The sequence below is a fragment of the Sycon ciliatum genome, chromosome 7 (assembly GCF_964019385.1).
Source record: "Sycon ciliatum chromosome 7, ocSycCili1.1, whole genome shotgun sequence".
NCBI lineage: Eukaryota > Metazoa > Porifera > Calcarea > Leucosolenida > Sycettidae > Sycon > Sycon ciliatum.
The window spans coordinates 15,533,081-15,550,185 of record NC_088649.1 but is presented as its reverse complement, the minus strand read 5'-3'; the positions used below and the strand labels follow the sequence as shown (position 1 = coordinate 15,550,185).

Below are 17,105 nucleotides of genomic sequence, written 5' to 3'. Positions count from 1 at the left end.
TAAATAAGATAAATTGTGCACTCATAACAACAGCAAAAATGAAGAAAGTCAAGTTCCATAACGTTTTCTTGTGACTGTCATCAGTGGAACGCCGTCACATAAAAATATAATAACTAAAACACACACTTATATACATGTAGCTAATATGGTTTCAGGTAGAAATACAGCAGCTAACAAGTACAAAAAGCGAAGTTTGCACCTTTGCAATGTGTGAATATAGTGTATGTGAGAAAGGTAGTGGCAGATGAATGTGATACTGTGTGAATGAATGTAATGGTGCGTGTGTATTACTTGAAGAGTGTGAGTGATACAACGTTTTCTTTCTGTTTACATAGCACAGGGTCACGAGTACGAATATACACAGCTTCCAACACCTGCAATTGCTTGAAGAAACGTGCGCAACGGATAACACTAAACCAGGAATCGTCAAACACCTTACGACATTCTGGACTGGACACCAAATGCTTGTACACTGCAGACTTCCTCTTGTCAACATCAAACTCCTCCTCATCACTACTCTCATCCTCAACCTCCTCAACCGCATCCTCAACCGCATCAAGCAGCACGTCCCATTATCATTGTTGTCCCAGGCTGCCAGGTTAAGCAGGCCGAAGCGTGGGAGACCACGAAAACATCCGCTGCCTATTTCTACACCTAGCACGGCTCACAATTCGGAAACAGAAACACCGACTACTTCCATGGAGAACGAGCAGACTAATCTGGTTCCCCCCTCGGAAACCGGACCACGGCAAGGGAGGCCGCCGGACGGTCGCTCCTCAACAAACCATGTTGCTGCAACGGTAAGAGCGGAAGGGGAACAACTTGAAAACAGAGCAGAACCGAGGAGAAGCAAGAGACTAGCAGAGGCACGACTGAGACAAGTGGAGAACACAAGGCAAGGAGACGCAGGAGGAAGCACAGGCACGGCACAGAACGAATCAAGGAGAGGGAAGCGGTGTCGCGAGGAGATGGAGACTGATGACGACGAATACGAGTGCGATGGGATGGACGGCGGCATGGGAATGGAGGTTGAGGATGAGAGTAGTGATGAGGAGGAGTTTGATGTTGACAAGAGGAAGTCTGCAGTGTACAAGCATTTGGTGTCCAGTCCAGAATGTCGTAAGGTGTTTGACGATTCCTGGTTTAGTGTTATCCGTTGCGCACGTTTCTTCAAGCAATTGCAGGTGTTGGAAGCTGTGTATATTCGTACTCGTGACCCTGTGCTATGTAAACAGAAAGAAAACGTTGTATCACTCACACTCTTCAAGTAATACACACGCACCATTACATTCATTCACACAGTATCACATTCATCTGCCACTACCTTTCTCACATACACTATATTCACACATTGCAAAGGTGCAAACTTCGCTTTTTGTACTTGTTAGCTGCTGTATTTCTACCTGAAACCATATTAGCTACATGTATATAAGTGTGTGTTTTAGTTATTACATTTTTATGTGACGGCGTTCCACTGATGACAGTCACAAGAAAACGTTATGGAACTTGACTTTCTTCATTTTTGCTGTTGTTATGAGTGCACAATTTATCTTATTTATTGCCATTTTACGACTATTGTCTCCTCGTCGATTGTTTAAATACTTATTATTGACCACTTATTATTCACTTATTATTGACCACTTATTATTGACCACTTATTATTGACCACTTTAATAGCCCGAGGACTTAGAACTTTTTCCTCAACTTGGAAAAAAATCTGAACTGAAAGAAGAAAAATCTGAAGCCAAATGTTGGGATTTTAACCCAAACTGTCAGATTCTCAATCAAGGAACTTGGGGAACATACTACAAGTGACAACTGAAAACTTCTATGTACTATTACCCGAAGGACGTACCCAGAGTGCTGACAGTGCTCAACACCACAAAGGCAGAGCGTAATACACAACAGAACAACAAGGACAATCAAGGCTGGTTTGCTGCTACTTTAAGTTTCATGCTCACGCAATCATCAGGCAATAGTGCCTGATGATTGCGTGAGCATGAAACTTAAAGTAGCAGCAAACAAGCCTTGATTGTCCTTGTTGTTCCGTTGTGTACTATGTACTATTACAATAGTATTCCTTTCTTCTAGGGGTGAAACAATTATACCGAATACTCGAGTACTCGCTCGGTTTTTTCAGAAATAATCAAAGCATTACAACAATGAGTTAACCGATTCTCTCTGGTCTCTTCTGCCTTTTTGACAAAAGTTATGAAATAAATCTAAATAACAGGTGCTCACAATCTAGTCATGCTCAATAAAACCCGGTCTAATGGAAAGGTCAATGCTACCATTTCACCCCTATTCTGAGACAGGTTCAGGTGTCGGCCAATATTTGCAGGCATGGGGCTGGGTGGACTTCATTGAGCAGCACCGTGCCATAGTTGGGAATCACCCAGTGGTTATACCAAGAGTACATAACCCCCCAGAGTGTGCAACTTCCACATACCCTGCTCTCCCGACAGACTTTCAAGTTGACGTCATTAATTATGGGGCTGGGGAGACTTCATTGAGCAGCACCATGCCATAGTTGCGGATTACTCGGTGGTCAAACGAAGGGAGTAGTATGACGCCGGGTTACATAAGCATATGACAGAAGTGTTTCGATTGGTTCCGTCAAGAGTACATAACCCCCCAGAGTGTGCAACACCTGATCCAGCTGCGCATAGGGTCTTGGTCGAGCGGAATCGGATCTTTGCGTCATAATACCGTACACATCTGAGGGGAACCCGGGAAGTCGCGGGTACTCTCGGATCAAAAACAATGGTGCCCTGCCTCGAGACTGGCCTTGCGCTGGCGTGGAGTGTACGAATGACATCAGAAGATCCGATTCCGCTCGACCAAGACCCGATGCAGAGCTGGATCGGCGTTGCACACTCTGGGGGGTTATGTACTCTTGGTTCCGTGTGTGTGGGTCTGAACCTGGCTATAACGATCAGTTTCCAATTGAACTCAGAAACCTCGGTTGTAATAACTCTTGCCGTGCCTACCCTATCCATTCGTCCCTGGCTACTCAACATTTCTCTCACTCGTTCATATGATCACAATGCAAAAGCCTACCTTCGCAGATGACATCATGATGGCTTGCTCCATTACTATCATATAACTCTTCTCTTAACTCGTTCTTGCCCTGCTGGTATATGATATTTTGGTCATCCTCCTCGAGCGATGCCGATATTGAGATAGGGTTGCTGTCACCGCTCGCCATCATCTCGAGATGGCTTGCTCCACTACTATCATGTAACTCCTTTCTTAACTTGTTCTTAACTAGTTCTTGCCCTGACGATAGGAAGATAGGGTTGCTGTCACCGCTCGCCATCATCTCGCCATCAAGATGGCTTGCTCCACTACTATCATGTAACTTGTTCTTAACTAGTTCTTGCCCTGACGATAGGATGAGAGGGTTGCTGTCACCGCTCGCCATCATCTCGCCATCAAGATGGCTTGCTCCACTACTATCATGTAACTTGTTCTTAACTAGTTCTTGCCCTGACGATAGGGAGATAGGGTTGCTGTCACCGCTCGCCATCATCTCGCCATCAAGATGGCTTGCTCCACTACTATCATGTAACTTGTTCTTAACTAGTTCTTGCCCTGACGATAGGGAGATAGGGTTGCTGTGACCGCTCGCCATCATCTCGCTTGATCCACTACTATCATGTAACTCTTCTCTTAAGTTGTTCTTGCCCTTCTTGTACATGACATGCTTGCCAGCCCTCAAGAAAGATGTCCATATTGTGATAGGGCTGTTGAAATTGCTTGCCATCATCTTGTTGAGCAATTCTTCCATGCAGTCTCGCACGCCAAGCGTCTGACTGGTGAAGGCATTATAGTCTACCACGTCGTATCCTCTTCTCTTGCACATCTGGCGGGCACGCGTCAAGTTCGTTTTCTTCTGGCAGCTGTCACCGTCGAGGTGTGGATGACACGGCAAGCCGGCGAGAGCCATCCAGGTGTACATTGCCTTATCTGTACCCAGGCACTTTGTCTTGAAAGCTGAACATAACACAGTACACATGCAAGACACGGTCAGGTGAAATAGCACACAACTGGACCGCAGCCTAACAAGACGTGCACTTGCTCAGTAGGGATACCGCAGTCCTTTTCAGAATTTGTTTACTACAATGATCAGAAATATCATCGGACCATCACAGCTATACAGTAAAACCTGGTGTAAGCGACCTCTGGGTTTAGCGACCACCTGCTCTTAACATGGACCATTTTTCCATGCACTGACAGTTCTACACAGACACTGTGGGACCTGGTTCTAAAGACCACCTAGCTTTAATGACCGCTTTTGCTTGCACCGTGGAGTGGTCGTTTAAACCAGGTTTTACTGTAGTTCTGGTGATGGCAGTCAAATTTTTTTCTGCAGACTTTTCCGCTTGCAGGTCCATGGAGTTAGTTGTTCTGTTGTATAGTGCCGGTGGGCCTTGTGAACTCGGACACTGGCGTGTACGTCGTGCGGACGGAGAATGCCACAAATGTAGAGACCCACCAAGCGCAGCTCACAGCCAAAATAATCATAATGAACAGCAGTCGTGCTTTCAACTACTGCAAATCGCCCAATATTCGCGTCACTAAATTTTCGCGATTTCTTAGAACCAACAAATTTGCGATGGCAAAAGGTCGCGAAGCACAGGGGCCACCTACATACACCCACTGTTGAAGCTCGATTTCACGCTGGTTAATATTCGCATTACGCTCTTCTCGCAAAAATAGCGAACATTAATCCGTCGCAAACATTAGGCATTTTACAATATTCCAGAACAAATGAACAAAACAGGGATTTACTTCATAGTTCATACGGCATATACTTACTGTGCTGACACTGATCTCCATGGAAACCTTTCCGGCAGATGCAGGTGCCATTTTCAGTGCACTGGGCGTCATTCAAGCATTTGCATGCTGCAGCAGTGATTGGGAATATTCACGCATTTTCCAAAGCACACGAAAAGAAACAGAATAACGGACTGTCGAGAAATTGTTCACATGCCCTTGCCCATCATCATGGACGCCTCAAACCAGCTCTTTTAACCACTCACAAGGGTGTCCAACTCCCCATATCAATATTTTTGCCGAAGGGGTAGGGGCGCAGCATTGACTTCCGTGTACGCTGCTTTAGGGGCCATCCGTAATTATCGATCTTTTTCACGAAACGAAAAAGTTTAGTTATGACCCACCCCCACCCACCCACCCCCCTGAAACGAAAAAATTAATTGACTTGAGACTTTGTGCAGAAAATGATCTTGATTGGCTGTTACAACACAGCGAGGCCACATTTTGTGTGATTGTGCAAGTAAGTAACAACGTTAGTTATGTTTTCTTGGAAATCTGGTACTACTTCTTGACCATGGAAACATTTATGTTCACCGACCACACACATACGCTGCTGGCACCTCTACGTCTAAACACGGGAATTGTACACTTGAAAATCGTCAGAGTTCCGACATTGACATGATACTGCCAAAACAAGTCGACTTCGGAGCGGAAACAAACGCCATAGCTATCACAGACTTCAGTGGTCGTGCTTCGCTCGCAAATGAGAGCAGCATCGCCCTAGAATCGCTGTCGGAAAGCTCCGTAAGGTCGCACGCACGCCGCGCTGCGCTGCCGTCAATCAGGTACGTAGAAAGTCGATGGCCTAATTTTCCGTCTCTGGAAGACTGTCGACACGGGGATCACTCTCCATGGCTTCCCCACCATAAGCACGATCAGATTCTTCCAGGTACATTACGACGACATCGGCTTCAGCGGCTGGCGCTCCCTATATTTGCGTGAGAATTTACTTGGCATGCGCCCCGCTCCGTAATTTGAAATTCTCTTGCATCGGCGGCTGGAACGAAGTATTTATCTATCTGTCGTCGGTCCCAGAGTGAATGACCATGATGACTGCTAGGTCCTCGTCGGAGAAGTCATCCGAGGACGAAAGGAACTCACTGCATGCACTGAGTACAGAGTCTGAGAGTGGTATCACTATCAGTGCATCCATGCAGCACTTGCTTGGCCGCGCGACGTAGAGTCTACTGGGTCTGTCGATCTACTTCGATGTACACAATGTATGCATGTATCAATGCATGCAGTGTGCGTTGATTTTTCCGCTTTCGATGTTTTTTCAAAACGAAACCGGTCGCTACCCACCCACCCATAAACGAAACTTTTTCGTTTCGTGAAAAAGATCGATAATTACGGATGGCCCCTTACACTTCAAGTGCAGAGATGTATTAATTTGTAGCTTGGATCAGTTTATTTACAATGCAACACAATATTGTAGCTTCTTCGCCCCTTTTGGTGTAATCTAGTTGCAGTGTTCAGATTAGCCAGAATTCTTGTAGCCGCCATATGCTCTCCCAATCAGTTTAAAATTATCACATTCCGGCTACAAACTGAGCATAATATTATGTTGCAGAATAGGTCGGAGAAGCCCGCATGAGTTGTTTTCTTCTCTTCAAAATACAACATTCAAGCATACGTGAGAGCATAGGTCATACATTCTCTGACATGCCTATGTAGCCCAGCATAGGTATAGTATTTTAATCAAGGTCTGTCGCCTACCTGCCCTCGCAATGGATATACTTCCTTCCTCGTCTTTACTATGAAGCACCCAAACCACGGCTGCCACTAGCCACTGTTTCTCCCGGTTTATTGCACCCACTCTGATTGATAACACATAGTACTGTCTCTCTCTTATTGGCTACGGCCACCGTGAGAATAAAGATAATAATAATGCCTACATACATTACAGCAGCTTTCTTCAGCACTTACCTTCTGTGCATTTAGGTCCATCTAGTCTGGCCGTACATTCGCATACTTTGTTCTTTTTCACCCACGGGTGCGTACACACAACTGCATCACACATCGCAAGGAAGGGGAAGAAGAGGAAGAGAGTAAATCAGCCAGACATGAAGTCAGACAGACTAAGGTTGCATTTGGTTGGGCAATTCCAGAATGATATTGACCACCCATGATTCTGGAATGTTAATGATAGCTTGCATGCCGTCCTACCGGTAAGACCACGGGTATTACCGGTAGAACCCAAGAAATCGCGCTGCAAAAGTGCTGTTGCTTGAGAATCTTGTTGAAACAATTGTTGAGATGAGGTCCTTGTAGGACAAAGTAATGGCGCAAATGCAAGACTATATCCAGGGCATTGCATATGTGCAATTTTATCAATTGTCAAAATGGGCGCCCATGTTCCTGTCGGAGCGCTTGCAACTCCGTCCAAAGTGAATTTCGACCATGGCATATCGATTGCCGTGGCAGTGGAATGCAAAATTCCACACCCTGTTTCCATGGTTACCATGGACTGTTGCCATAGAATTTCTTATATGCCTTGTACGATCACGTCCAAAATGCGTGGACTCCTTCATTAGTGAGTCAAAGTACTTCTCAGTGCATGATTAGAAAATCCCAAGGGAACTGAAAAAGAATACTTGAAGAAAACTAAATCTCTTCTACTTAAATCTCTTCTACTTAAATCTCTTCTACTTACCGAGTTGGCACTTGTCTCCGGTGAATCCTTTCGGGCAGCTGCATTCACCTTTGTTGTCACACCGACCCTGATTCAAGCACTTGCATACTGCAACGCCCATCAATAAACGCATGCACGGAGTGGCATAGATAAATGCACGGGATGTTACTCTATGCTTAGTGGAAATCGAGACATTTATCATTTAGTCAGAACTAGGTCTCAAACATTTGACTGAGGTGGGCATGATCGACAGGGCGTATCCCGAGCAAGTGCGTTCCGAGCAAGTGCGTGATCAATTGGCCTGATCTGGCCGTATCCGGGAGTCGCTGGAGTGGAAATGGACGTTGGCGTTTTTGGCAGCCTTCACAGAATTTTTGTACGACATGCGTGCATTTTGCGTACTACACCGTTGCTTTGTTCGATTGGGCCAGTGTTGCTCAGACTGTACTGCCTGCTCGCACTCAATCAATGAAACCTTTGAGCACGAGTTAACACATTATAAGAACCAATTAGCCGCAGGCAATGTCAGCCATCTCCAGCAAATGCTTCATCCAAGGTACAAGGCTTTCCATGACTTTCAAATGCAGTTTGGCTTTTGTGTTCACATGGAGTAGGTTGCACTTTTTGAAGCTCCCGTAAATCTTTTTTGGTAGAGCCCAGCCGGCATCAGGCCGGACTGGAGGTAGTTTCCGTAGGGTAGCAGTAAGGTTTTTTAGTAGTGCTCGTAGAAATTGGTGACCTCCGCCATGCCTGGGGCCACCACGAGAACAAACACTCGCGCGACTGCCCTGAGTGATGAAGAGCTGAGGCTGATGGCGTCGTTGCCGGGCATTGAGGTATCTGTAGTAGAAATCCTGAAAACATTGGCCGCATTTGTCTCGGAATCGGCTGATCGGGAGACGCGCCTCAACAAACGGGTTGACGAGCTGTCAAGGCAGCTCAAAGATGTGAATGAAGAGTTAGTGTCTCTCCGAGAATCCGCCATTGCCTTGCGAAAAGCTACCCCAAGGCCAGTTCAAACACAGCAGGGTACGGGTGCGGATCAACCTTCGCGTAGGCGTACCAAAGCAGGCAGTGCGGGTACAGGTACTCGAAAGCATGACACCACGATGTCCCGTAGCGTCCCCAGCAACATTTCCCGTAGCGGTGACGAGTGTGAAGAGGATGGCAGCGTCCCCTGCAACATCTCCCGTAGCAGTGACGAGTGTGCAGGGGATGGCGACCAAGATGCCATCCCCACCAAGTCCCAGACAGATGTGACAGAATCCAAGCCAATCTTCCATGTTATTGAGGATGACTCATGGAAGCTTGTCTCCTCAGAACGACCCAAAAACAAGCGTGCTGTGGTGTATGTGGGCAATATCGCCACAGATAGCACTGAGAGCCACTTCAGGCAATTTATCAAAACCAGGAGTGAGTTTCTGGGCGCCTCCATTCCTGTCCACACCTGCAGTGTATGGCTGTCAGAAAGTGGGCGTGCTTCCGCAAGAGTGACCATCGATGCCACTTCACTCTCCACAGTGACAGCGCCCAACTTCTGGCCAAGGCCCGTGTACTGCAGGCCATGGAGGTTCTTAGAAACCAGCTCTGAGGGCAGCACCAGCAGTCGCAGCCACAGCAGCAGAAACAGCACCTCTGCCAGTGTTCTGACTAAACAGCAACAACAGCAGCCGGGTTCAACGTCCTCCTCCTCCCCGCCGCCACCACCACCGCCGCCACCACCACCGGCAGACTTCATCTCCACTCCACTACACAGTGGCCAAAAACGGAGAAACTCCCACCTTTCCCCACCAGAGGCTGGAGACCTGAAGAGATCAAACGGATCTGCGCCACAACATGACCAGCATGATGCGCAGCCACCCCAGCAGGATGCCCAGTCCTCCCATGCCCAATGATGGATTCCAGACCTCTGCGACTGCTAGTGACTAATGCATTCAGCCTGAGCAACAAGATAGGTGCCCTGCAGCATGCAATCCTGCAGTATAATGTAGACGTGGCAATAGTAACAGAAACGAAGCTCTGCTCAGATAATTCCTCCCATGAGTTGACCATCCCAGGATACTCACCCCCTATAAGGAAGGATCGAGATGCCCATGGTGGCGGTGTGGCAGTGTGGGCTAGGAGTGAACTATCCATTACCCACCACGACGATATAGATTGCCGTGATCACGAGCTCTTATGGATTTCCCTGGCAATGCACTCCGGAACAAAGATTGTTCTGGGTGCGCTCTACCGGCCTGGCTCTTGTGCAGAGACAGACACCAGCCTGATGGACTACCTAGACAACACTTTGGATGATGTCCGCCGTCTTGGCAGCAATGTGATAATTGCAGGGGACTTCAACGTGCATAATTCAGCCTGGCTACAGAGTAGCAAGACTACCCGAGCCGGTGAATGCCTGGAGGAAGTCTGCGCAGCACATCATCTTGTCCAGCATGTCACCCAGCCAACCCGCGGCAACAATACTCTCGATCTTATCATCTCCGATTTCTCACACCCCGTATGCACCACAGCCTATGCACCACTTGGACGATCTGATCATGCCGTTATCATTGCCGAGTTTCTCCAACAGCATCCACGACGCGAAGATCCTGCTGTTCGACAGGTTTGGAAATACGCCCTTGCTGACTGGCACCGCCTGAGAGCCTACCTCCGCAACATAGACTGGCCCGCCAAGATCCATGGTTGTGCGGAGCAGTCCTGTCAGCGCGTAACTGATGTCATCATGCATGGAATGAAACAGTTCATACCATCCAAAGAGCTTGTGGTGCACCAATCCAACCCTGTATGGTGGACACCGGACTGCTCTAATGCCAATCATGCCAAGGAGCGGGCATGGACGCTGTGGCGACGCAATCCCCGCAACGATAACCACAAGGTCCAGTACATCACAACTGTTAACCACGAAGTGGAAGCGTGTCATGCAGCGCGATTAGCACATCAACGTAGAATTCGCAACAAGCTTACTGCAGGTTCCCTCCGGGACAAAGAGTGGTGGTCAACCATCAAGAGCGCAGCAGGCAAGGGACGTTGCTCTGACATCCCCCTGCTGACCAACCCTGCAGGACAAGAGTTCCACTCTTCTCGTGAGAAAGCCGAGTGCTTTGCAGCGCATTTTGCGAACAAGTGTAGCCTTGGCAATAACGACCTCTGTGCTGCTGACCTGCCTGACCTGCAACGACCTGCCTATGCCACGCTAAAGCACATTCACTTCCGCGCAGCAACGGTCAAACGGCACTTGGCGAACTTGGCTGTATCAAAAGCAACTGGACCGGATGGCATCTCTGCTCGTGTGCTCAAGATGTGCTCATCTGAACTTGCAGACCCACTGGCAAAGCTCTTCACCCTCTGCTTCTTAGCCGGTGTGCAACCCGGGGCATGGAAACTTGCCCATGTAGTCCCAGTTCACAAACGGTCCTCCAGATCTTTGGCATCTAACTACCGACCAATATCACTGCTAACGATCATGTCGAAAGTCATGGAGGGCATTGTAAACACGCAACTGGTTAACTACCTAGAGAAGCATGAGGTGTTGCCAAACAGCCAGTTTGGATTCCGACGTGGTAGAGGAACCGCAGATATCTTATCGGCTCTCCAACATGAATGGGTCCACACCATAAGTACTGGCGGTTGTGTCCAGGTCCTCGCCGTGGATATTGCCGGTGCGTTTGACCGGGTATCGCACACAGGAGTGCTGTACAAAGCAAAGCAGGCCGGCGTCGACGGACGCCTGCTTGTATGGCTACAGGACTACCTCACCAACCGAAACATCCGCGTTGTGGTTGGAGGCCAGACGTCAGATGCTCAACCCATCCAGGCTGGTGTCCCCCAAGGCAGCATCCTAGGACCCAGCCTCTTCCTTCTATACACCTGTGACATTGAACAATGTTTAACCCCAGGAACGCAGCTGAGCAGCTTTGCAGACGACACCACACTCTACAGCTTAGTACAGCCAACTGACGATCTCCAACAGTCCACCGCCTCCCTCCAAGGGTCCCTCAACAGTCTTGAGGAGTGGGGCCGCAAGTGGCGTATCTGTTTTGAGCCAGCCAAGACACAGCGCATGACTCTACATCGCAAGCACGTTCCCCCCTGCACTCCACCAATCACCTTTGGAGGTGAAGCACTCCAGGAGACAGATACCCTGAAGCTGCTGGGAGTCATGCTCGACCCCACTCTCTCCTACAGAGCGCACACTCGCAGTGTTGCACTGCGCGCCTCCCAAAGGCTGGGTTTCCTACGAAAGGCAGCACCCATCCTGGACGACCATGGTCGAGTGACGGTCTACAAGGGATTCGTGCGACCCCTACTTGAATATGCCCCACTGGCCTGGTCGAGCGCAGCCGCAACTAACATGGCCCAGCTGGACAAGGTTCAGCAACGTGCCCTGCATTTCCTGGGACCTGGAACCATCCTCCAAAGTCTTCAGCTTCGTCGGATGGTGGCAGCCCTGTCATACTTGTTCAAGCTGCACTACATTCCAGGGCCTCCCCAGGTAAAGGCCATGCTGCCACCAACCAAGCCCCCTGCCGTAGCTAGCATGTGCACACGGCAAACACGTCAGACGCACCATGCCTTTCAGCTGAAGTGGACACCCCCTCGCACAGCCCCTGACTACCTCCTGCGATCCTTCCCCTTCTTCGCCATCACACCCTGGAACAACCTGCCTGCGGACCTCCTGCTTCACGAGCCTCATTCAAGACGCCTCCAAACCTTCAAGGTCAACGTATGTAAGGATCTAATCCGAAAGAGATGGCTGTGGTCCACACAGTACCTGTGACGATGATATTGAGATTTGAGACCCATTTAGTATTTACCTCTCTACTACTACTTGCTTGTTATGATTACTGTCCTCTTTCTTCATTTTCCCTTCTGGTTTAGTCATTACACGTATTAATTTATATTATTTGGTGCAATACTAGCGCCCCTTTCTCGCACCAAATTATTATTTTTGCTACCTGACCATGCACCCCCCCCCCCCTTTTTTTCGATGCCAGGTTGCAACGCTAACGCCGAGACCCCTGGTCGGTCGAGTTGCTCCCTGTACATCGGCACGTCGTCCCTACATCCCCTGTGTCTTGTCTTGTGTTTGTCTCCACATGTCTCTTTGTAGGGCTGTGTTCCCAATAAAAAAAAAAAAAAAAAAAAAAAAAAAAAAAAATGCGCATTCTCAGATAAAAACAAAAAAAAAACCCGAATGGCTCGGTGTCTTACCCTTTTCACAATATTGACCATAGGTTGAGGTGCGGTTGCACACACAACTCAGGTTTGGTCCAAGAAAACCGGTTTCACAGGTCTCTGTGCAGAACAGGACAACAAAAAGTCAATTGCATTACTCTCTAAAGGCCGAATACAACTTTCTGCGACGCAACACGCGATTTGCGACAGTTGCGACAAGAATCTGCCTGTCGTGGGCTGTCGCAAGCTGTCCATTGTGCGTACAAGAAATGCTTGAATACGATGTTTGCACATAGCAAGGTCACATCGTACATGGTGGCACATTATTAGCACAAACCCTGTTCGCACAGTTCACGCTGGCACAGGACACATGTTACACAAATGCACAACAGTCTTCATCGTGCTGATGTCACACACAAGGGCAGAGCACTACTTGCGCATGGTCAGCCATTTAAGAAGCCTTGTCTCACTTACTGACACAGAGAATCTGGGCTTGAGTTTTTTTTGTGGCATTCTGAAATGTCTGCTTTTGCGCGCTAAACGTTACGGTTCTGTGAAGGGAACTTCCATTGGCTTGGATTGACGCGACGTGGTAAGGTGCTTGCTTGTGCTTATGCAGTAAGGCCAATGTCCCTAGCCAGCGCTCTGTTAACACATGGCCATGTTCTTGTAGCCAATCCTTGGTAATGAGATGAAATCCGTGCTCCTGACATGCGTCCTCTGCAAACCGCTCAGTCACCCTGGGTCTGAGTGCTGGAGTTGCTGCGGCGTATACAGAATCGTTGGCATGGAGCCATTTGGCTGCAAAACAAGGGCATATACAGTTGCGGGTAGAAACATCATGAAACAAATCATGAAACAAATCTATGAATAAGGGGGGATTGAAATCAAACGCCCCGCTCCATGACACTAGGGCTGAAACGAACATAAAATTTGAGTATTCGAACGTTCTTGATGTTAACGAACGAACGAACGAACATTCTCTAACATTCTCGTCGCACGTGCGTACTCGCGCACGAACCGGCATAGGCAAGAAAATAGTGGAATTTTTGAATACAGTATAGCAATAAACTTTTGTGGCACACAAATTTTGCGTTTTCATGAATGCGGCTGGTTTGTGATGAGAATATTTTGCGATTTTTACCTCTTTTTTAATCATGTAGTTGTGCTGTCTACAATGCACGTACGTGCTGAGCAGTTTGTGGCGATTTTTCTTCTCCAGATTGCGCAATGGCCGCAAAAGTAGCAAAATTTAATCACTTGCGAAAGTTTCTAACTTTACAGTACGTCTTTCAAAAGTTGAGGCACAATAGCCTCCAACTCAGCAACGCCATACTGAGGACCAGAACGTTGCGTCACAGCAACGTTTGTCATCAACTACTTGCTTCATGTTCAGTGTTGATGCCGTGGAAATAACTGCACTCCCAGAGACGACAGAAGAATGCTGAAAGTTACCGTAGTTGTGTTCTCAGGTGAGCATAGAGGTTGCTCGCCGTTTTGCCATACTAAACACACGCTGCGGGAAATCCTGCAGGTAGCTGACTTCTCATCCTAGGATTTGGTAAACTGATCCCAAACAACATGTTTTTAGGGGTTTATCGTACCGTACGCACATTCTCAAAGTTCGAATGTTCGTGAGAACTACGAATGTTCGTTCGCTGTGGCCTAACGAACGAATATTCGAATTGCTGTACCAAACAAGTGATTTACGAAGGCATGGTCTCCAGAAAAGCATGCTCTCTCCAAGCACCAGCTTTCGGTGTCCCAAAGGGGGAGGTGGGTGCTAAAACACAGGTATGAATCGGTTCGGAACCATAAAAGTAGATGTTGAGCATGCATATCAAAGAAACACACGTATTCACTTACTATGCTGACACTGGTCTCCATGGAAACCTTTCCGGCAGATGCAGGTGCCATCTTCAGTACACTGACCGTGATTCAAGCAATTGCACACTGCAGCAGTGATTGGGAATGTTCACATATTTCCCAAAACATACGAATAGGAACAGAACATCATAGCACATTGGATTCTCAAGTCGTTGTTGCCTGTATCTTGATCATCATGACATTGTATAAACCTCAACATCGCTACTACCACGACCACTAAGGGTGCATTCGGAAAAGTTGGAGACTCTCCGAAATGTTGAGAGCTGTTCTTATATCCTGTCCGAATTTAGGAGGCTCTCCAAAGCTCTCCAAGCTTCAGAGGTGGTTTGGGATCAGCGCATGCGAACTAGGCGTGTTGATCATGAGTGTACGCATTTCCCTGTTCACATACGCACAGCGCATATTATATTCGTGGCACTCAAGATCGCGGCCCGTTTGGCGCTTCGTTTTGCTCGACACGTGCAAAATATCTCCGAATTCTTCGAGACCCGTTCTTGAAGTATCCCAGTTTCTTCGACTTCTCTTTTCTTCTACTCCTAGAAGCTAGAGAATATAAGAACGCACACTAACACTCATTCACCAATCCCAGGTATATCCAACTTGTAATCAATTCTTGCACTTTGGTAGAACAATTGTTCACCTGACAGTAGTTGATAAGCTGCAGAACCAGGCATAAATGCTGGCAAGTACCTTTTTTCTTATTCTTTTATTCCTTTTCAGCAGGCGGGTACATTATATTCTTTGACACGCTGGTTAAAATGACAGCAGCTTTCTTTAGCCCTTACCTTCTATGCAGGTGGGTCCATCTAGTTTGGGTTTACATTCACATTCTTTGTTCTTTTTCACCCAGGGATGTGTACACACAGCTGCAATACATACCACACACAGAATAGAAACACAAGGAGCGGATCAGCCTTACACAAAAATGTACAGAAAAAATGACGGACAGAGAGAGATAAATACTATGAGGACCTAACCCCCCCCCCCCCCACACACACACACACATACACATGCACCAACAGCTCTTGATCTCCTCGACACTGTAGCTAAGACAAGTATCACATGAGACCTACGTAACGTCACTGGTCCAACACATGGCACTACTCCGGGCATGCCGAGTAAGGGGAGAATGCGTACAGCAAGAACAGAGTACATGTCCTATGCTTCTAGTTTACTGAATGCTTATCAATGACTGAGACCAAACATACATTACATCATGAATCATACACATTATTAGATACAGTTCAGTGGGACTACCACAACGATACCAGTAGGGCCCTTAGGGTGTTATCCAGCAGAAAACAGCACAAACAAACATTACTGACAAGCATTGAAAAAATTGTATGGCCAAATGGGCAAAAAAAATACCTTGACAACTGCCAATGTTCTGCCAGGATACAAATGCATCTTGGCAAACAGGCAGCGACCCATTGTGATAGTGTCCATCGTTGCATGTTACTGTGCCACTAGCCGACACCGAGGCAATGTTGTGACCACTACCATCAACCGTACAGGCTAATCATAAACAGAAATCACAAAGAAGGTGTATACACACATGAGAAAAGCTAGCAAAACACAACCAGCACAGGACAATTATCAAAATACACAACCATTCCAGGTGCAAGTCAGCGTACCTCAGTGCTATTTATCACCATTTCAACAAGTCTCCAAAAATCACCTCTTGTTAGCGCACTTCAAATGTACATCTCTGAGGTACACATTCTCACGTGTGCATATGTAACAGCAAACAAGTAGGCCAGCATGCAGTGTGCAGCAGGAGTCATACCTTGACAAGCTGGTATTGATCCAAAATCAGCGACATCACCCGAGACGGAACAACTTAGCACGTTGCTCGTGCCTGTTGAAAGCCGATATCCCTGATTGCACTTATACACAGCTGAAGAGTAAAACTTTTCTGAAGAGTCAGAAACAGCAACTTGAATTCCCGGATTCACAACACCATTGGTGATTGCTGCTGGCTCGCTGCACAAAGCTGCAAAGTACAAAGATTGCCCGAATACATGCCATTAATTATTATATTGCAGTACAATGGTGCTGATTTGAACCTCAATATTCCGGCAAGTAACTTCTAACTATCCAAAACTGTATGTTAATTAAACCCAATATCATGTATGTCAGATTGAAATAAGCAAGACCTTCAAATTAAATTTGAAAGAATTGGGACACCTTTAAATTCAAAGGATAAATCAGGGAAGTGAACTGCCTGAAAGGTTTGAGTCCTGGTGAGGTTGGCATTTCTTTCTCTTTCCAGACAGTTCACTTCCCCGACTGATCCTTTGAACCTTCAAAACCATAATTTGAATTATTAGTACTGTAAATCAACAAACTTTCTACGAGACTCGGAGAGAGACAGCATAAAAATGGACTACAGTCTATTCATTGGAAACTGGCACCCCAACTTTCTGGTGTCTCTCTCACATAGTTGTAGATATCGTGAAAACAACAGTACATCCTGCGTTGTGTGACCCGTGCAATTACTCCTTGCCACATTTTGAGGCCAGAAAAGTCCAAGAACAGGGAAATAGAAATTCAGCCAGGTTTTACAAAA

At 47.2% G+C, this 17,105-nt stretch overlaps 1 protein-coding gene across 1 annotated transcript in view; it reads right to left on the bottom strand.

The window, feature by feature from the left end:
* LOC135821643 (uncharacterized) overlaps positions 1-17,105 on the bottom strand; it is a 70,833-nt gene that overhangs the window by 26,706 nt on the left and 27,022 nt on the right. Inside the window, exons 12-20 of the mRNA XM_065334641.1 lie at positions 16,323-16,529; positions 15,905-16,051; positions 15,322-15,402; positions 14,516-14,602; positions 13,124-13,450; positions 12,686-12,769; positions 7,493-7,579; positions 6,766-6,846; positions 4,822-4,908 (exon numbers count right to left, since the gene is read on the bottom strand). Of these exons, the coding sequence (XP_065190713.1) occupies positions 4,822-4,908; positions 6,766-6,846; positions 7,493-7,579; positions 12,686-12,769; positions 13,124-13,450; positions 14,516-14,602; positions 15,322-15,402; positions 15,905-16,051; positions 16,323-16,529 (1,188 nt within the window). The remainder of the gene's footprint in view (positions 1-4,821; positions 4,909-6,765; positions 6,847-7,492; positions 7,580-12,685; positions 12,770-13,123; positions 13,451-14,515; positions 14,603-15,321; positions 15,403-15,904; positions 16,052-16,322; positions 16,530-17,105) is intronic.